At 41.1% G+C, this 20,696-nt stretch overlaps 1 protein-coding gene across 1 annotated transcript in view; it reads left to right on the forward strand.

Annotated features, from left to right (window-relative positions):
• The window catches only part of ARFGEF3 (ARFGEF family member 3), a 92,636-nt gene that overhangs the window by 46,838 nt on the left and 25,102 nt on the right, over positions 1 to 20,696 (forward strand). The window contains exons 11-22 of the mRNA XM_061990781.1: positions 1,123 to 1,447; positions 2,828 to 2,940; positions 3,582 to 4,492; positions 9,195 to 9,361; positions 10,625 to 10,790; positions 11,942 to 12,049; positions 12,302 to 12,517; positions 13,634 to 13,744; positions 15,122 to 15,272; positions 16,994 to 17,308; positions 18,434 to 18,567; positions 20,065 to 20,210. Of these exons, the coding sequence (XP_061846765.1) occupies positions 1,123 to 1,447; positions 2,828 to 2,940; positions 3,582 to 4,492; positions 9,195 to 9,361; positions 10,625 to 10,790; positions 11,942 to 12,049; positions 12,302 to 12,517; positions 13,634 to 13,744; positions 15,122 to 15,272; positions 16,994 to 17,308; positions 18,434 to 18,567; positions 20,065 to 20,210 (2,863 nt within the window). The remainder of the gene's footprint in view (positions 1 to 1,122; positions 1,448 to 2,827; positions 2,941 to 3,581; positions 4,493 to 9,194; positions 9,362 to 10,624; positions 10,791 to 11,941; positions 12,050 to 12,301; positions 12,518 to 13,633; positions 13,745 to 15,121; positions 15,273 to 16,993; positions 17,309 to 18,433; positions 18,568 to 20,064; positions 20,211 to 20,696) is intronic.

The following is a 20,696-nucleotide window of genomic DNA, read 5'->3' on the forward strand; positions in this document are numbered from 1 at the left end:
GACTAAGCTATGTGTGAAATATGTTGCTGTTGCTTCGAGACAAGCATGTTTCTTAAGCAGTGAATGAATATATATTGAATTGTACTTGATTGGAGAAAGAAATGGAATAAACAGACTCTGATAAGTCATTCTGTGATATCTGATTAGAAGCTGATTTTCTTTCTGTGACTTCAGGAAGCCAAGCTGTTTCAGCAACCATTTTAAGAGAAGCAATGAAAGTTCCGGATGGCATAAAAATCTTGGGAAAATAAGATGTACTTACTTATCTTCTGATGATGTTACTTCTTATGCAGAACTATTGCATGTCATTGGGTGCTTGTTCCTAGGCACTAGCTTGAACCTCTGAGGCATGTGGGTAAAAATCAGATTCTCATGCAGAGCTTGGCTTCGTAAATTAGGGTCTTGCAGAGTGAAGTAAAATGTCAAGTGCGTGAGCGCAAAGCTAAAATAACAGCTACTGGAGCAAAGTGCTGAGTTATTTTGACTCTGGTTCTACAGAGGAGCGATCTGCTCTTGTGGAATCTTGAGTGCTCATGCAGACAGACAGCTGAAGGAAGGATGATGTTTTTTAGTGTATGGTGGTGTATCAGAAGTTACAGTGCACACTTTGCCTTACTGTAGAGACCTTGAGCTATGTTCTCAAAGGCCTGCAAAACAGAGTTGCAGCTAAGGGTGCGTAATAAAATACATGCATGTGTGCTACAGTGAGGAGACATCTAGTTATTGTAGATTGGTTTTTATTTGTTCAGGTTTTTCTTGAAGTTCCCAAGTTGGACTGAGAAATAAACACTTAACAGTAGAAACCTAGAATTTCTACCTTGGTTGCAGCCAATGAAAGAGGCGGGCATGATATCCTGTAAAGGACAGCACTGTGCAGCAATGTGAACTTGCAAAATCAGTACCATGTTTATAAAGCACCCAAAATTATTTCCATATGTACTAGTATGCTGATGCTTGGGAGATGAAAAAAGCAAGGCATAATTTGTTACTCTATCTAAGCAGTACTCTTGACTGATCATTAAAAACAAGACTGTGTATCTCATTTAACCATGGGCTATTTTGAATCTGTTCTTGTATGAATGGTTTTTTCCAGTTACCATCTGCTGCTTTTCTCTTTCTCAGGAAGCAACTGTGCCCAGCCCTAGTAGTAATCCTGGGAAATCCAATCCATGACAAAACCATCACCTCTGCCCACAGCAGCATCTGCAGTGAGGCTGATTCACCTTCATCAGGCATCTCTGACCATGGCCGGGGTTCAGGTTGTTCCTCCACAGCACCTGCCCTTAGTGGGCCCGTGGCACGGACCATATATTACATTGCAGCAGAACTAGTTCGACTGGTGGGGTCAGTGGAATCCATGAAGCCTGTGCTGCAGTCTCTTTATCACCGAATATTGCTTTACCCACCACCTCAACACCGAGTAGAAGCCATCAAAATTATGAAGGAGGTAGGATAATAACATGTGCAAATCCAGGCACGTAAAGCAAAATGTGTATTTAATAGTAAATGTTCATACTTTACAGTCCATGTCATACTTTAGCACTAGGAACGTTGAAATGGCCCTTTCTGAACAGGGCTGTTACATCAAAGCCACTCTGACAAATATTATTATTTTTACAAAGTCATAAATGTTATATTTGTCTTCATAAAGCAAGCTGCTATGGCAGCTTCGTCAGTGTTCATGCTGTGGTACTGCATGGAACAGATCATCACTGAGTCATGACTGCTCTTTTGAGTGAGATACAGTACAATGATCCACTTCTCAACTTCTTTGGCATCTTTTCCTATCTCTCTACTCTTGCTAGAAGGAGACATTCATTCTCACAATGTAGTATTCCAGGCATTAAGCCGAATATATGCTTTGATTACATGCCAGGTTTTTGAAATACAATTTCCTTGAGCTTTATTAACATAGGCACAAGGAAGTTGCCAATGTCTTGAGCAGCCATGTCAAAAGCAGTCCATTCTGTCCTCTTGCCTAGTGTCTCTGACAGCATTAGAACTGTAGCATTGTGAGACATCTTTGAGCAGCAGCTGAAATCATGGGCTCTTCCATTTCATGTATGTGGCTTTCTTCTCATGTTTTGGAACACAAGACAACTTAGGTAATTTGTAGGATCAGTGGTCTCTCTTAGAGGATTTTTGTTCTAGTTCACATATCTCTTGACTGTTCTGTGTGTGAAGATCTTTCCTGATGCCACGCAGGCACCCACTGGGTGATTATCTGAACTATCAGTCACTCCAGGATTTGTCTTCCTCTAATTTTGCACAAAAGAAAGATGACAATCGAAGTTTTAAGAAAGCTCAGTCTAATGTTTTTTCCTGCAGGACATCTCTCTTGCCTTTTTTTGCTTATTAATATGGGCTTGTTTGTAAAGCCTCCTTGTATTTCCTGGTGGGAATTAACAGGATGCCATGCAGCAGGTTGAGTCAGAAGGAGCCACTTCACCTGTCTTTGCATGACTGTTAACTGGGTTACTGAAGAGAGAGGCTCCCGTTGGTATATAGTGTAATGCAAGATTCTTGTTCTATATTTAGGCATAAAGTTTGTCTGTGTGCAGTGTCAGTTAAAACATAGAAAAAAAGTGTTAAATGCAGGAGTACATTCTATATGTGATTCTTGTTGAAAGTTCTGCTCTGTCTGCTTTTTTGCCTTTAAAAAGAGGAAAGGTAGCTTCAATAAGTAGAACATCAGTATGTTTTTTTCCTTTGCTGTAAGAAATGACAGTACCTTGGGTTCCAGATCCTGATAGAACTATGACTCATTTACTGTATTTAAATAATGCTTTGGTTAACTTCTAGTAAATTCTGTTTCCTTTTATTTCAGATACTTGGCAGTCCTCGGCAGCTTTGTGATTTGGCAGGGCCTTGCTCTTCTGAGTCGGAATCCAGGAAGAGGCCTATTTCTAAAAGGAAGTCCCACCTGGATCTTCTCAAGCTGTGCGTCTTGTTTCCTCCTTTAGCCTCTTCTCTCTTAAACCTATGCACACAGGACACTGAAATAGCTTTACCTTCAGAAGCATACCCAAGTGCAAGCTAGGGTATCTCCCTGGTTAAATAATCTGTGAAAACAGAAAAAGGGTAACAGCTCTTACTGATTTGTTGTCAGTCTGGGCCTATTTGTAAAGGCATAGATAACTACATTGTGGAGTTTGCCAGATACCCAAATATGTTGGTTTACATCTGGAAATTCTCGAGTTTGGATCCTTAACCTTGCAGTGAAACAGCCATGTGCTTATTTAGAGGTACATTTCCAAGATTAAGTCAAAGGACATAATAAAAAATTTAAACATTGTCAAATTGAGCAAAAGAGATTCTCAGTACTTAAATTGTAGGTAATTTTCAGGACATATATGGGTTTGAATTTAGCTTCAGTTGAGTGTTGAAGTTTTTTTCAATGCAAGTGCTTGTACAGTAACTGTTTCCCTGTTTGGCATTCTCTTTAGAGAATGGCCGTGTCCACAAGGGAGACGTAATAATTTGTTCTAGTTCTAATCATCATTTTTTTCTCTTTCCCGATGGTGTGGGGTGATGGTGACATGCCCACTGCATCACTGAAAAAAATTCTCTTTTAATTGTAGTATCATGGATGGGATGACAGAAGCGTGCATCAAAGGTGGTATTGAAGCATGTTATGCTTCAGTGTCCTGTGTCTTTGCCCTGCTTGGAGCATTAGATGAGCTGAGCCAAGGGAGGGGTCTTAGCGAAGAACAGATCCAGCTGTTGCTGCGGCGCTTAGAAGAATTGAAGGATGGGACTGAGACGAGCAGGGACTCTGTGGAGATCAATGATGCTGACTTTAGGTGGCAGAGGCGCATCCTGTCCTCAGAAAATCCAGCCTGGGAATCAGGAAATGAGAAGAGTCCTGATATTAGCATTAGCGTTACCACTGACACTGGTCAGACCACTTTGGAAGGGGATATGGGACAGACGACTCCAGAGGATAATCCAGAAAGTCAAAAAAACTCACTACCATCTCCAGCTGGGCATGAAAGCAAAGAGATTCACTACAGAGAACCAGAGTCAGAAACCATTGACCAACCAGATGTTGTTCAGAGGAGCCACACCATAGTCTATCCAGATATAACTAACTTCTTATCAGTTGACTGCAAGACCCGGTCCTATGGATCTAGATACAGTGAAAGTAACTTCAGTGTAGATGATCAGGACCTTTCTAGGACTGAGTTTGATTCATGCGATCAGTATTCCATGGCAGCAGAGAAGGACTCAGGCAGGTCAGATGTCTCGGACATAGGCTCTGACAATTGCTCTCTGGCTGATGAGGAGCAGACACCACGAGATTGTCCAGCTCACAAATCCTTACGTACTGCTGCTCTCTCTCTGAAGTTACTGAAAAACCAAGAAGCAGATCAGCACAGTGCACGGCTGTTTATCCAGTCACTTGAAGCTCTTCTTCCTCGGCTTATAGCTCTTCCCAGCATAGAGGAGGTGGATGGAGCACTGCAGAGCTTCTCGTCAACATTCTGCTCAGGTTTGCAAGCAAATGTGTACTGTCTAACCAACATGCACACTGTGACAGCACTGTCCACTGATTCTCTTGTAGGATATAATCTTCGAGAAAATATCCAGAATAAGGAGGTTTGTGCTTTACAAGGCACTTTTCTCCACAGCAGCACATTTCATCTAGGGTAAAGCAAATTGAACATGCAGGCACGGATTCAAAGGGACGTCAATCCACTGACTCTTAACAAGCTCTGGATTACATCCTCAGTCAATAGAGAAATCAAATTTTCTGTAGTAAGATAGCTCTTTACGGGTGTAAATCTGTTGAAGATTTGCACGTGCTGTCATTAAAGGAGACTGGGATTGCACCTTGACAGGAAAGGGGTCTGGGGAGGACCGTCACCTCTTTTAAAGACATTTAAGTAGTTTAGTACATCAGTGCATTACTATTTGTAATGCCAGCTTTGCAAAGAAGGTGATAAAAATTCCACAGCAGTAAGCTCTTGAAGGGATGAGTGATTGTTTTCTTCACTCTTTTGTTTTTCTTAATACCACTATCATGACAAGAAATGCTGAGCTCAAAGCCCAGACCGAGTGATCTTACCTTTTAAGAACAAAGCGACCGTGCAAAGGCTAGTTTGTCCAGTTGATAATATATTTAAAATGTCTATAAATATATATGTATTTTTAGAAGGGTTTCTTTTTCCAGACAGTAGCCAAAGTGGAAATGTTTGTTAAAATGTATTTCTCTGTTTCTTGAAATGAATTCACCACAATTGCTTTTCCTATTGCTCTTCTCCTAATCATTGCTTCATTCATTTGTGCTCTCTCACAAACATCAAATTCATAGAGAGTCAGAAGGGATGCCTCTCATCATCGTACAGCATTATTTACGTGTGAAGCTGGGTGAATAAGGGTGAATTCTTGACAGCCTGTTTAAATGCTGCCCAAATAAGCCCTAACTCAGGAAAGGATCCGACTTAAAAGGGATATTAATATTAATTCCATTTCTAATTGAGGTGCTCAGAAGCATCATTTCTGTCACAAGGGATTTCTTTTTCCTGAAAAAGAGTGATCTTGAGGTTATGCCAAAACATCAGGTCTAAACTCCATCTATGGAGTTTAACATCTATGCCAAAACTCCAGCTCAAACTTTTGTGCACCCATTCCCTTGTGCATGAATAGCCATACTGCTTCTTTTATCTTCTTTCTGTCAAATCCCCTTGGAACGTTTTAAGGCATTGGAAGAGGTAGACCTAGCAGACTTCTAGATTTTAAGGCTAAATGTGGCTTTTCTTGTCATTCAGTATGAATAATACAGTGAGGAAGATAGAAGAGTATCACTCAGTTTATGCTTAAGTCCATAATTTCTGATTTGTACAGCTCTTAAAACGATACTTAGTCTTGGACTTTTGACTGTTGAGAAAGACTTTTCACTTTCCAAAGAAAGTCACCCCGATGGCTGAATCTGTTCTTAAAATGTACACCATGTTTCAGGCTCATTTGGCAAAGTGTTCTTAGAGGATATTCCTCAGTAAGGAATCATGGAAAAACATAATAGCAAGTTACTGTATAAAATAGCTTGTAAGCAAAATCTAGATGTTTCCATATAGCTGTGGCTGTTAACAGTCGTCATTTTATGCTCTCACAAGATCTGTAATTTGTTTCAGTTGGACACCTGGAATTAGACTAAATCCAGCTGAAACTGTCCCTTAACTTCTACTTCAGATCTTAAGCAAAAGTCCATCAGTCCTCCCGAGGTGAGGACTTATGTTCCTGTGTAGGTGAGAGCAGCATGAGTTTGAAAACCTGTAAAGAGACTTAATAAAATTGAAACATGTTTGAGGGTAGGAACTCCCCCTGGAGAGCTCCCACGACACCAATCTGATCTGCTTCTAGAGGCAACATTTGAGTCCTTACTTCAGGACTCTCTTGTTAGCACCAACAATTCAAGGCACAAATTAGGTGATGACAGTAGAGGAATCAGTCCTATTTATTATATGTACAACATCTATTCATGTGTAATTCCTGAAGAATGCATTAAGAAATTTGAATATTGGTGAAGATTTGAGTTGAGAAAAGGGACAAGTGCAAGTTCTGAGACCAGCCAGTACAGAAGCAGTATTTTTGTGTTTCTGACAGACCTTATTTAACTGCTTTGCTTCATTTTTCTTTCTTTTTTTTTTTTTTTTTTATTTTCTGAGGGAAAAACACATTAACTACAATTTAGTAGTCCTTCCTACAAGTTAGCTCCTTAAATAGTATTGTATTATTATTATGTTTTCATAGGATCCAAAAAAAAAGGTAGGAATTTGAGGCACTGGTATGGGAGTGTAAAAAGTGAAGTCAGCTAAGCAGAGTTATAGTAAAGCTAAGGTTTGGAAGTCAATTGATTGAAAGACTTCCTAATCTACAATTTTTGTCTTCCCTCAGCAGAAAATTCCTCCTTGTTGCTAGATAAAACTAATGCCAAAAAAGTCCTTAGTGACACTGCAGTGTGATATCTGTCTTAAAAAATACAGAGTTATCTAAAAAGTCTCAACATCTTGACATGCACAAAACATTAAGCACATTTCTTTCAGGACCTTCTTTTACCTGGCCAATTCAAATGAGCTGTTGTCTCTATTAAGACAGTGAGCTAACATCATGGTTTGTTATAGCGGGCAAATTTTTCTAATTACAGTTGATTATCAGTAGTCTCTTGATTTGAACATAACTGTTCTCATGAACTGCAGTGTCGAGGCATTAATTCTAAAAATTATATGCCGTTGTGTGAATAATCATAGCAAATGTTTTTAGCACCTCATTTCAGTTTAGAATCCATAGCTTTTAGTGGTAAGGTTTTTTACATTGGTAATCATCATTGTGAGTTTATGCATCATTTAATTTTCTGCTTTTGAGATCTCAGCATCCCTCAAATGCATTTGTTTGTTTTCCTGTATTTTAGAGGAAATTAGGGACCATGGTTTTCCCAAAGACTTTTGGGTGCTCAAATACATACTCACTACATAGTAGCCACCTTTACGTGCAGTTATACACCTTCATTTTCAATTGTAGTCTTGTATAGGACGTTGCACAATTTAAAAAATATTTTAATGCAAAATAAAGTGGGCTTTTGTTTCCTTCCATGTACCTCTCTGCCTTGAGGTTTTTATTACACTGGCAAATTCTAGTCCCTGAGGTACATACTGAAGAGAGATAAGGCATCAAATCAGTATATTCTAGTTACATTAATATCATGATCTTCCATCCAGCAAAGTGTTAAGGTGCGTCTTTGTCTTCAGTGATGGAGTTGTGGAGCAATTGCAGGCTACTTTCAAGCACGTGGTTGCAGTTTTGGTGTACTAGGCAAAGATTCCCTGTTAACCTTCACTACCAGAAATTTACCTCAAGCACGTGCCAGCCAGTGTGGGTATGGTTTGTGGCCAGCCCCATCACCCCTCTTCCACAAAGGTTGCTCCCTTGAACAGCTGTCCATTTTTTAGACCCACACTGGAACAGTTACTCTCTCTCTAAATCCGCCCTCAAACAGTTACTCATCTTATCCACGCCCCCAAAGTGACGACAGTGGAAAGTCCGAGAAGGCAGCAGCACAGAGCTTTCAAACCCTCACGAGGCAAGAAAAACATTTGCTTCTTTTCTGTGTGTGGATTTAATTTTTTTTTTAATGTTAATGGTTTGTTATATTTTATCTAAGAAGAGGTATGAGCTTTTTATGGTGGGAGGAATATGTTCACAATGAACCACTGCAGCAGTTAACAAATGATACAGCATTGCTTCGTCCTGTTAACTAACCTTGGAAGCTGTTGTTTTTTTCTTTCATTTCAAATATTCCTCTAGGATAAAGCTTACTCTTTTATCTTCCCAAATTGACACCATATGAATGGATTTCACAGTTGATGTGAAAACCATGAAATATTATGGGTTGTGGCGGGAGGTCTAGTATTTCTGGTTTTTCAATGGCTCAAACTACAGATCACGGGGATCCAATTAGGTATTGATTTACGTTTTTCTACCAGTAGGTCAGGTAGCTCAGAGGAGAATGTACATGCTGTCCATCCTACCTGGGAAGAAGGGATTGCACTACTTGGCATGGTTGTAGGCTGTAATTTTGTACCAATAGTTCTTTTCAGGAGTACTGAGTGCTTACAGGTGACTTACAGGTCTGGCACAGCTGCAAGTACTCAGATATGTAGAAAGCTGAACAAGGCTTGGAGTTGTAAGGAGTTCCAGACAGCTTGGCCCCAGATATTTGTCCACTTACCTCTAAGCCATGGAGAGAATGGTGATTACAGCCTGATCCTGCATGGTGCCGAGCACTCCAGTCCCCATCCAACAACTCATTTATCCAGGACAGATTTACTAGTGGGTCAAAAGGGATGGCACCTTTTGGTGCAATGTATGCTCGGTTGAGTACACAAAGTCTTTGCCTCTGTCCTCTTCCCATCAGTCATCTGAATCAATGCTGGAGCTCCTTGTATTTTTCAGATTTAGCACATTGCTTTGCTGGCCTGTGACTGGAGTGTTCGGTTTGCCTTGCAGCACTGCATTCTAGATGGACTGCTTATTTTCCTATTCCCTCTTCTAGTATGCTTAGTAACCTCTGCTGATGATTCATTAACTATTCTAGCAATCTGTTGCTGCTGAAATGCTAGGATTAGTTTTTGATTTTCTTTTTTTTCAGGCAAAATCTATGTAAAATGTGAGAGCTCACATGGTGTTTTTGTTAGGTATGATGCACTCACCAGGATTTGAGGGAAACCTAAATTTCAGCTTCCAGACTCTGATGAATGCAGACAGTCTCTACATGGTCTCACATTACACTCTGCTGCTCAACCTAAAGTTGGCCAACTCGGATTACTACAGGAAGAAGCCTGCCCAAGCCCCTGTGTTGCTGGTGAGTTGGGGAATATGGGAAAACTGTTATGAAAAGAAAATTTGTTTTATTTCCTTTCTCAGGGAACAAGCCACATATAAAGCTTTCAGTCTGCTTGCTAAATGGAGAAATAGTAATTGTGAATGAAGCATTCACTGAGCTGCTTATGAATCTTTCATGATAAATGTCATGCATCTGAGTTATACAGCTTCTCTGTAATTTCAGGGGGAATGAATGTTACTAACTGATTATCGTTAAAGTAGCAGACATTTTGATGGATACACTGTCTTCAAAACAGATCTTCATTAGCATCATGTGATACATCGAGTATTGTTCATGTACATTTTCAAGGAACATGTCTTCCTCTTGCAACTGCTCTTGAGCATAATGACAAATTTCTTGCTTCATACTTGATTTATATTTGCACAGATAAAGATATGAGAAATGAGAGTGAAAAATAATTAGGTTTTATTAATGTGAACTAAATATTTTTGTGGCACCTTGGATTCCTCAACTTCTTAGGCTCTTAAAAATTTGTTTTGAAGGCTGCAGGAGTTCTAAAGCATGAATCTGTGTTTTTCAACTAAGTTGCCCAAGACAAATCATACCAGAGTTTTCTCAAAAGTTAAATGAAATAAATTGGTGATACATGGAACAAAAAAATGTAAACTAAAAAAATTCTTTCAAAATGTAACATTATTGCCAAGCTTCCCATATTAAGCGAGTTTACATTCTAGAAAACCTCAAAAACAAATGGAGTTTTAACATGGTCATGAGTTTTGGTGTGTTCTTCAGCATCTGCATAGGAAATCTGTGACTCACAACCTTCTCTAGGAGCAGCATTGTGCACAACAGGCCTTAGCATGACCTAAGTATTGTTGAAAAAGTTCACATATCTAATTGTAGTATCTCTGGTGACTGTTCAATGCAGAAGGGCATGACTGACACCTAATGTGTCCTGTCAGCACAATTTAATTTTACTGGAATGGAGATCCTAGCCCCTACTTGGAGGAAATCGTGAGAGATGTCCCACTTACCTTGTGCAAGAACTGTCATTATTATTTGCATCTTGCTTGAACTGCAATAAGAGAAGGGAAAGCTCCTTGGTTCATGTAATTCTCTACTATAGAGACACATTGTGATCCTCCATGAATATTTTTTTTTTAATAAATTCATTTCTACTCCTGCATTCCCTTACACTCAGGGGTAGATCAAGGGGCTGAGGCTTGTGCTGTATGTAGGGCTTACTGTTGTCCTACATCTGGCTTTTATGATTCTCTGCAGAAGGAGTTCATGAAGCAGGTCCAGTCCAGTGGAGTACTGATGGTATTTTCCCAGGCCTGGGTTGAAGAATTGTACCACCAGGTACTCGAAAGGAACATGCTGGGTGAAGCTGGGTACTGGGGAAGCACTGAAGAGCACAGCCTTCCACTTATCACCATGCTGACTGGTCAGTATGATGTTATAATGGCAAGGCTAACTTCCAAATATGTCTAAAACAAGCTACAATAACAAGCTGCTTCATTGCATTATGTACAAAACAGCATGTCATCATGCAACCTGTGGCGTTTCACAAAATTATGCTAGAGAAGGAATCAGACTTAACTATGGCAGACACTTAAATGTTTATTTTGGATCAGACAGAAAGCTTTTGACGTATGGGTTTAAAAACAAACCACCTCTGGGAGACAGGGGAGAGTAGGTTTGTTCACTGAACCAAAACATCTCTTAATTCTGTCAACTTCAGTTCTGATAGGCTTGAGACTTGTTAATAATAAGTGATAAGGCTGCTGTTTTCTTGATGTCATAGCAAAGGCATGTCAGCCTGACTGTGGTGCTGTACAAACAGAAATAGTGGCATCTGATCCTGGAAGCCTTCCACAGATTGGACTGCCCTTGGTTCAGATTTGTGCCATGCCAGGGATATGCCAAATGGTGCTAGAGAGAAGATGAAAAACTGGAGCACTTGTAGCGAATGCTTAAAAACAATCCTTAGCTTCATTTGAGGGGGAAAAAAAAATCAAACTGCATCAACTGAAAGACAACAGAATGCCTGTGATACTGTATTGATATAAAATGCACTGTCTGCTTGCATGCATATACTGTGTGATTACAAAAAGATGATTAAAACAGCGTGTGCATGGAGAACAGTAGCTTCAGCTGAGCCATTGATTGATAATCAAAGGGCACTGTTCCAGATGGTTTTTGCTGATTGTTCCGTGTTCCTGAACATCTAGATACAGGATTTAGTGAGATTTGAAGTTATATTAAGAAATGCAGAGACTTAAGGGTGTGGGAAGTCCTGAACTGTAAGAAATACCATGAAAACTTTGCTGAGAGTTCTGTTGACCATGTAACTCTGTGGGGCACTTTCAAGAGTGCCCCTCTTGAAAAATGCATCTTGGGCAAAGTGTAAGATGCCACAGCTCTTTTTTTTTATGCCAAATCTTCCAAAGGCTGACAGGAAAAAACCAAGTAAAAAGCATACCTGAAAAGTCAGAAGTTCTAGTACTTATTTGAACAAAGAGCCCAGTAGGAGGTGCTTTCCTTGTACCATCTGTGTGTCAAAAAATAATCTATTGTTTTTTAATGTTCTGGCAGATATTGATGGCTTGGGAAGCAGTGCAATTGGTGGCCAGTTGATGGCATCTGCCTCAGCTCAATCTCCTCTTTCTCAAAACCAGAAGACAGATGATTCTGTCATTGCAGGTATTAAGACTGTATTATAAGCACAAGTGTATCTACCAGCATTGAGTTGTTACACACCATAAGCATATTCAGAGAAATTATATTTTAGAACAACAGTTTAAGTGTTGGGGGAAGAATATTGGCGCATTCTACCCAGGAATGGATAGTCCAGCATGCAGAGGACAAATGTGACTTTAGTGTTTTTTACTGTTAATGATAAAGCTACTGTTGTATCATCTTCCAGTAGTAGCAGTAATGTATTTCTCACTCCAGGAGTTGCTTTTGCCCGATACATTTTAATCGGCTGTTGGAAGAACTTGATTGACACTTTGTCCACCCCACTTACTGGTCGCATGGCAGGCAGCTCTAAGGGGCTGGCCTTCATCTTGGGAGCAGAAGGAGCCAAGGAACAGAATCAGAAAGAAAAGGATTCCATCTGTGTGAGCCTGGATGGACTGAGGAGGGCAGCCCGGCTGAGCTGTGCTCTAGGTACTGCTGCATGTTGAGGTGTCAAGGCAGAGACATAAAATAACAGACTTTCCTTGAAAGAATCTGGGAGAAAAAAAAGCTACATGCTGTTCCAGTCTTAGATAGGAATCTGATCTGCTCAGTTGACTCCCTGTAGAATGCACCTATCCTACAGCACAGACATATCACAGAATCACAGAATCTTAAGGATTGGAAGGGACCTTGAAAGGTCATCTAGTTCACACCCTCTGCCACTGCAGGACCACCTAGAGTAGGTCACACAGGAACTCATCCAGATGGGTTTTGAATGCCTCCAGAGGAGACTCAACAACCCATCTGGACAGCCTGTTCCAGTGCTTCATCACCCTCACAGTGAAGAAATTCTTCCTTGCGTTTCTTTGGAACCTCTTATGTTGCAGCTTGTACCCGTTGCCCCTTGTTCTATCATTGGACATCGTTGAGAAGACTCTGGCTCCATCCTCCTGACACCCACCCTTTACATATTTGTAAACATTAATGAGGTCACCCCTCAGTCTCCTCCAAGCTAAAGAGCCCCAGCTGCTTCAGCCTTTCATCAGGGGAGATGCTCCACTCCATCATCTTTATGGCCCTGCTCTGAACTCTCTCCAGCAGCTCCCTGTCCTTCTTGAACTGAGGGGCTCAGAACTGGTCACAATATTCCAGACGTGGCCTCACGAAGGCAGAGTAGAGGAAGAGAACCTCTCTCAGCCTACTCACCACACCCCTTCTAATACACCCCAGGATGCCATTGGCCTTCTTGGCCATGAGGACACATTGCTGGCTCATGCTCATCCTGCTGTCCACCAGGACCGCCAGATCCCTTTCCCCTGTTTACTCTCTGAGGGTTTATTCTCAACCTGTACTGGTACATGGGGTTATTCTTTCCCAGATGCAAGACTCTACACTTGCCCTTGCTGAATTTCATTAGATTTCTCTCTGTCCAACTCTCCAGCCTGTCCAGGTCTCGTAGAATGGCAGCACAGCCTTCTGGTGTGTCAGCTACTCCCACCAGTTTAGCAACATCAGCAAACTTTCCCAGACACAACCTGTTGATGAGATTGCATGGGACTGGGGAGGGAATCCTGGTTAAAGAGTAATTGTGTGGTTGCTTTACAGGAGTTGCTGCTAACTGTGCATCTGCTCTTGCCCAAATGGCTGCTGCCTCCTGTGTCCAAGAAGAGAAAGAGGAAAAAGAAATCCAAGAGCCCAGTGATGCTATAGCTCAAGGTAACTGCAGTTAATTTACCTACCTTATCTCATATTACCTGCCAAGACACAACTGTAAAGTATTTTGCTACACAAAGAGGAAGGACAGAGGGGAATGCCACTACTGTGCACCTCTCACTTGTAGGCATATGGGATGTATGCCTAAAGGCTTCAGTATGTGTTTTCCCATCCTAGGTTCTTAACATTATGTCACACTAATCATACGGAACTGAAATCAGTGGATTCAGAATAAGCTAAGAGCAGTTTTGCAATGTGCACTTTTTAAGCTAGTACACCCAGAGGGCATCAGAGAAACAATGTATTTTGTGATCTGTTGAGTTATAATACAAGCTGAGTTTGCGTCCCTGTTTGTCTTGTGTATACATCCTTGGGTGTCTTTTGTCATCATCGGATGACGAAACTGTTTCTGAGTTGTGTTAAATGAAGCTGGAATTTTAAAAAAGATATATTTATAATATATAAAAAGTTGTGTGTCTCTATGCTACTACATAAAATCCAGTCGAAGTCACTAAAAATCAATTGTTGTCTCCACAAACTATTTGGAGAAGCACATTAAAAATGTCTGATGATACTTGATTTCTAATGGTACGAAGCCTACAACAAAACGGTGTTGCACAATTGACCCAGTTTGGCACTTAAATTTGGTGTCTTGATAGAGAAGACAAAACTAAATAGGCCTGAGCACAAACTAGCTTTGACCACTGCTAAACATGGCTGAAGTGAGTTGGCCAGGCCATACTGAGCAAAGAGGAGGCAGTAATGATGGCCATAAGGCAACAGATCTGTTCTACAAAAGCTTTCAAAGCTTCAAAATTTGTTTCTCTTCCAATACAGCATTCAAACTAAGCTTTTCAGAGACTCTCAAGAAAAAGAATGCTTGTAGTTCAGATCAGGATTAGTTTTGTGCTGTCAAGAGTATCTATTAACAAAAACACTTCAGTGAAACTTTTGTATTGAAATAGACATGAAATCCACAAACTCATTTTTTTTCTGTGGCTAGGAAGATTTTGATAAAAATTAATAAATAGCCAACCAGCTCCAAATAGAAACATGTGGTATCACTGGCAATAGTCATCTGTTCTGTAGGCAGCAAGATGTGAATATGGGGAGTGGGGGGTGTCAATCTGGCAGTGAATTGTTTATTTATTTATTTATCACGTATACAAGATCAATCAAAAGGGATTTTAATTTTTAAACTGCCTTACATTTATTAGGAAGAAACAGGTTTCTCTGATTTGTTTTTGTCTAAAATCCATATTCTTTCATAGCTTTCAGACTGTATACCTTTGCCATCAACCTATACACAAAGCAGTGTTTGTGTAAAAGCTGGAGAAACTAATGTGAGATTTTTTTTTTTAATTGTTTTTCATGCTTCAGTGAAACAGAAAGTGGAACAGAAACTGGAGCAGATGGGGAAAGTGCAGGGAGTCTGCCTACACACGGCTCATGTTTTGTGTATGGATGCAGTCCTTAACGTGGGCCTGGAGATGGGAAGCCACAATCAGGACTGTTGGCCTCATGTGTTCAGGTACCCACCAGCTTTCCCTAGAGAAACAGAATTTGTACCAGTTGTCTGAAAGTAACAACCTGAAAAGAAGGACTTTACGTGCTTTGGGAGTGTTCTGTATAAATGGTGTCAGAGTCAATTAACTGATAGTATCTGTAAGAGAAAACAAAAAAGACTTTTCTACTACTATTCAGAGACAAAATCAACACTTAGAAACTTCAAAGTTACCATAAGAATATGGCAGACCCAGGAACCTAAATGGGCTTTTCAGGCACCTCCACTAAACTAGTTGATATCTGGGAACATGGGACACCAAATGATGTAAGAAGAATGAAGTACTTCTATATGAAACCTGAGAGGTAGAGAACACCTGTTCATAGTTTGGGGGAAATGTACTGTGCATTGTATCTGGTTCAGATGTAGAAATCAGTGCCTAGGAAATGATCAATGTTGGCTTCTCATAGCAATGGGGCTGTGTGTTGCTTTAGCCTTCGCTGGGTGCCAAATGCCCACCAAGTTGCAATATCACTCCCCCTCCTAAACTGGACAGGAGAGAGAGAGAAATACAATGAGAGGTTTGTGAGTCGACATAAGGACAGGGAGATTGCCCAGCAATTAGCATCATGGGCAAAATAGACCCAACTTCGGGAGAAAAGGGTTTAATTTATTAATAAATTATCAGAACAGGGAGATGAGAAATAAAACTGAATCTTAAAACACTTCCCACCACTCCTCCCTCTTCCTGGGACTCTCCTTCCTCACCCCCCAGCAGCACAGGGGATGAGAGATGGGGGTTATGGTCAGTCCATTACAAATGAACTTTGCTGCTGCATCTTCTCAGGGGGAGGCCTCATCACACTTCCCACTGATGCACTGTGGGCTCCCTCCCACAGGAGACAGTTCTCCATGAACTTCTCCAACGTGGGTCCTTCCCACAGGCTACAGTTCTTCATGAACTGCTCCAGCATGGGGCCTCCCGTGGTGGCAGCTCCTCACACCCTACCCCAATGTGGGTCATCCACTGGGAAAACAGCCCTTCAGGCACAGACTGCTCCAGCCTGAGTCCCTCACAGGATCACAAGTTCTGACAGCAAACTTGCGCTGATGTGGGCTTCTCTTTCAGCATGTGCTCCCAGGTCCTGCCAAGAGCTTGCTCCAACATGGGGTTCCCACAGAGTCACAGCCTCCTTCAGGCATCCACCTGCTCTGATGTGAGGTCCTCCATGGGCTGCGAGTGGATCTCTGCTCCCTGGTGGCCTCCATGGACTCCAGGGGCACAGCAGCCTCACCATGGTCTTCACCACAGGTCACAGGGGAATCTTTCTCTCAGGGCCTAAGCATCCTCCTCTCCTCCACTGATCTTGGTGTCTACGGAGATGTTCTCATGTTCTCACTCCCTGTTGCTGCTGCAGTTTAGCAACTGTGCAGCAACTTCTTCCTCTTCTCAAATTCACAGAGGTGTTACCACAGTCACTTATGGGCCAGGCCTTGGTCAGCTGCAGGGTCCATCTTAGAATTGACTGGCATTAGTCCTGTCAGCTACAAGGGAAGCTTCTGGCAGCTCTTTGTTTAAAGAAGCCACCCCTGTAGCTCCCCCTTGCTACCAAAAACCTGGCCCAGGCAAAACCACTACAGGCTGTTACCTCTGGAGTACAGACCAAAGTATTTCTTCAGTGAACCTGGTGATGGAGCAGTTGTTTGGGGAGTTTTATTTATCTTTTGCTTCTCCTGTTTGTTCTCAGGGTATGTGAGTACATCAGCACGCTGGAGCACACTCACTTCAGTGATGGTGCTTCTCAGCCCTCCCTTACCATCACCCAGTCACAGCAAGCACCTGGAGGGCTTCATCCAGACTCTGAGCCTGGGGAGTCTCCCCAGGCAGTGACCCCTGAGCAGGAGACTACCCTGAGCAGCAATCCTGTCATTCAACCGGTTTCCATCCAGGAACTCATCAAGGAGAGCAGTAAGGGCAGAGCCTTTGACTTCCGTGGAGGCAGCCTGCTGTGTGGGACCAGTGCTGCCAAGGCTGTTCTCACGCTCTCCACACAAGCTGACAGGTAAAAGCAGTGCAGTCAGGGAACCTGAATCCTTGTTCCCAAAATGGGACCAAAATAGACCTTTTTGTGGTGCAATAGGGCCTGATCTTTGTCCATTGCAGCCACTTGATTCAGTTGTCTGCAACAGAGCTGTGTGTGCATCACAAGCAGCAGTTCCTAAAACACCTTATTTTTTGCACCTCTGCCCTGCAGGTACTGGGCAGAGTATGTCTGTGCACAACAGTGAGTATGCCAGGAAAACCAAATGTATCTTGAGAGTTGGTGGGTTTACTGCTTGCATGTAAACTAATCTGTTGTGTTCATTAAAGCAGGCAAAGGAAGGGAGCATCCTGACAGGAAGGGACTGAGTGACAGGACTCGTGTCAGTTAGAAAGGAACTGCTTCTGTTAGGACTGTGGGGACAGCTTGACAGATTGTTAGCACTCAATCCCCGGTTTCCTAGGACTATAGAAAGTTTCTCATGAAAAGCAATGTCATAATATTGGGTTTGTGTTGACTTGTGGCTGCACCATGTGAAATCTCTGTGGGACCCACCTCCTATGTTAAACATGTTTACTAGTCTAAGGGCACAGATTTTAACTCTTAAATCTTGATAGCTCAGTTGCAGCTGAAAATAACAGCTCTTGTTTATATTAAAAAAGAGCAGTACAGGTACAGCAACTTTGGGTCTGAAGTCTTGTTTTTTGTGTAAGGGGTTGTTAACTTCAGATGCAGCAAACTTAAGTAACTCTAAAGTCAGTGAAGCTGTGATCTATGTTGTGAGAACTGGGCATCTTACTGGTGATTTTGTTTGATTACTGGTTCATGAGCTGCTTATAACATCAAGATGCATTAATGGGGAAGTGTCGATTCCTTGAAAAAATGACTTATTTTCAGTACTGCACTTGAATCTTGGAAAGGTTCTGATTGGTCCTGCAGCATCCTACTTTCCATGCCCCAATTAATCAAGCTTCTAGATCAAAGTCTTCCTGTAGCACTGTATATATGAAAAAGCTCTTGGTAGTGCAATGTGTCACCAAAGGCAGCACATAGCAGCCATGTACAGATATGAGTTTTCCTCTTACATACACGTTTAAGTCTGCATCTCATGAATGTTTCAATTAGATTCTGTTATTTTGCTCACAGGCTCTTTGAAGATGCTGCTGACAAGCTAAACTTGGTAGCATTGGCAGGCTTCCTTTACCAGCTCAAGAAGGCTTCTCAAGCCCAGCTTTTCCATTCAGTCACAGATACAGTTGACTACTCCCTAGCAATGCCAGGTAAATTTCTTGAAGATCCCTTATGGAATTCTTTGTTTCATATACAACTGTACTGCTTACATGACTTGCTCACTATTCTTACAGTTTGAATTTTTCCAATTGAAATGTCAAAGCGTAAATAAAACACAGTATTTAGTCTAATGAGATCTTTGTGTGGGAGCAATTCAAAGTCTTTAGAAAAGATTGAGTGCCTTTTTTTTAAACAGGGACCAAATCCACACCTGCTGTGAAATACTTAGGAGGACATTCATTTCATTCTTGGATTTTGTGGATGTTAGTTATGCAGGGATATTTAATCACAGCTCCATTTTGGAGCCAAATCCAGTAAGAAATGTAGACCTAAGACGTTGGATTTAGGTTAGATGTCTAACAGTGGGATAACCTAAGAAGTGTTCAGAAAATGGGTGACAGCAAACAAAGCATATAACTGAAGAATGTTAAATAGAGCAGTGGGATTTGTCCTGCTTGCTCTTCCCCAGCACAGAGCATATACCTTAGAACACAAAGCCCATAAGTTGTTGTTTCCATCACTCTCAAATAGAGCAAAAGTATTACACCTAAAGAAAGGTATTTCACTTAAATTTGTACCTTGCCTTTAGAAGTTACATTAGTCACACAGGTTTTGTTCTTTCTTGAGGCAGATGTGGATTTTATCTGCTATGTGTCTCCCTGAAGCGCTACTTACCACTTTCTCAATTTGACACTTCAAGTCCTTTATTTTTTCTTCTTACTTGTCTTCAAGCCTCGCCTTTCATTACTTGTTTTTAATAAAGGGATCCTCTTATCATGTATGTAGTAGTCAATCAACAGTAGTTAGTAATAATAAAATTGAAATTAGGACAGAACAATTAATTGCATTTTTGTATATATTAAAAGTGGTGTGCCCCCTGATTATGTCTTTCATTAGAAAGAAAGCACCAGCATATTTGAAATAAGAGAGTGAAAATCTTTCCAAGTATTTCAATGCAAAATTAATCCCTTTCAATAGGAAGTAACAAGTATCACTCTCTAGTAAGCAGAAAAATATTTTCTTACATTATCTACTTCGTATCCTTTTGCTTGATAAGAAATAGAAAACGACAAACCAAAAAAAAATTAATTTGTAGTTCATATTCTTTCCTGTAGATGTCACCAAAGGTTTTTACAAATACTATTTTGGGTCTTAATATCAGTTATTTTACTTCTCTCTTAAGTTTCCTGCACTACTTCTCCAAGCCTCTGTCTTTAAAATGTTTGAAAAAAAAATGATCACTTAAATAAAAACAAAATATGTTTAATAAGTTGTTCTGAAAACTTGAGTCCATCTCCTATTCTTTTACCTACACAGACATAAACTGGGTTTTACACTGGTAATTTTCTTTTTGCTTTATTCCTTTTTGTTTCCTCCACCACCCTCTCAGCCTCTCCCTGGCTCAACAGTAGTAATTTCTAACCTGATTTAAGTTCCCATTTAGACATCTAGAGACAGAGGAGTATTTTTTTTATACTCTTTTGTAGGTGAAGTAAAATCTACCCAGGACAGGAGAAGTGCACTTCACTTGTTCCGGCTTGGTGATGCCATGCTCAGAATTGTCAGGAGTAAATCTCGTCCCTTGCTGCATCTCATGCGCTGCTGGAGCCTGGTAGCACCGCACCTTGTAGAGGTAGGAGTAAGTTAGGAACTGGGAATGTGTGCAAAAGATGTCAATGCTGGAAAAGCCGGAGAAGACTCAATAGATGGTAAAACTTGTATCAACACTCTCAACATTCTCAAATCTGGTTACACTCCTGTTGGGTGATTGTGTATACTGTGTTATATATTGTGATACTGCCATGGAGGAGGGCACTTTGAAGTACCTGAAATGAATAGATACAGGGACAACAAGGTAGGTTATTCCAATATGATACTTCTGTGTCTGTTGAAAAAACTGAAACCACCCTAAGGGGATACAAGTAACTCCTCCATCTGCCTATTTTCCCAGTCAACATCTGCATCCTTAGAAGCCTTCCCATGAAAGCATGCAGGCTTTTTTTTTCCCCATAAAGTTGGCTCAACTGGGAAGATGGTGACAGTTTTTGCTTTCCTTCCTCTTTGTGAACTCTGGTCAGTGGCATGCCAGTGGCAGCCACATGATGGATTTCAGTCATAG

The sequence above is a fragment of the Colius striatus genome, chromosome 2, assembly GCF_028858725.1.
Source record: "Colius striatus isolate bColStr4 chromosome 2, bColStr4.1.hap1, whole genome shotgun sequence".
Taxonomy (NCBI): Eukaryota; Metazoa; Chordata; class Aves; order Coliiformes; family Coliidae; genus Colius; species Colius striatus.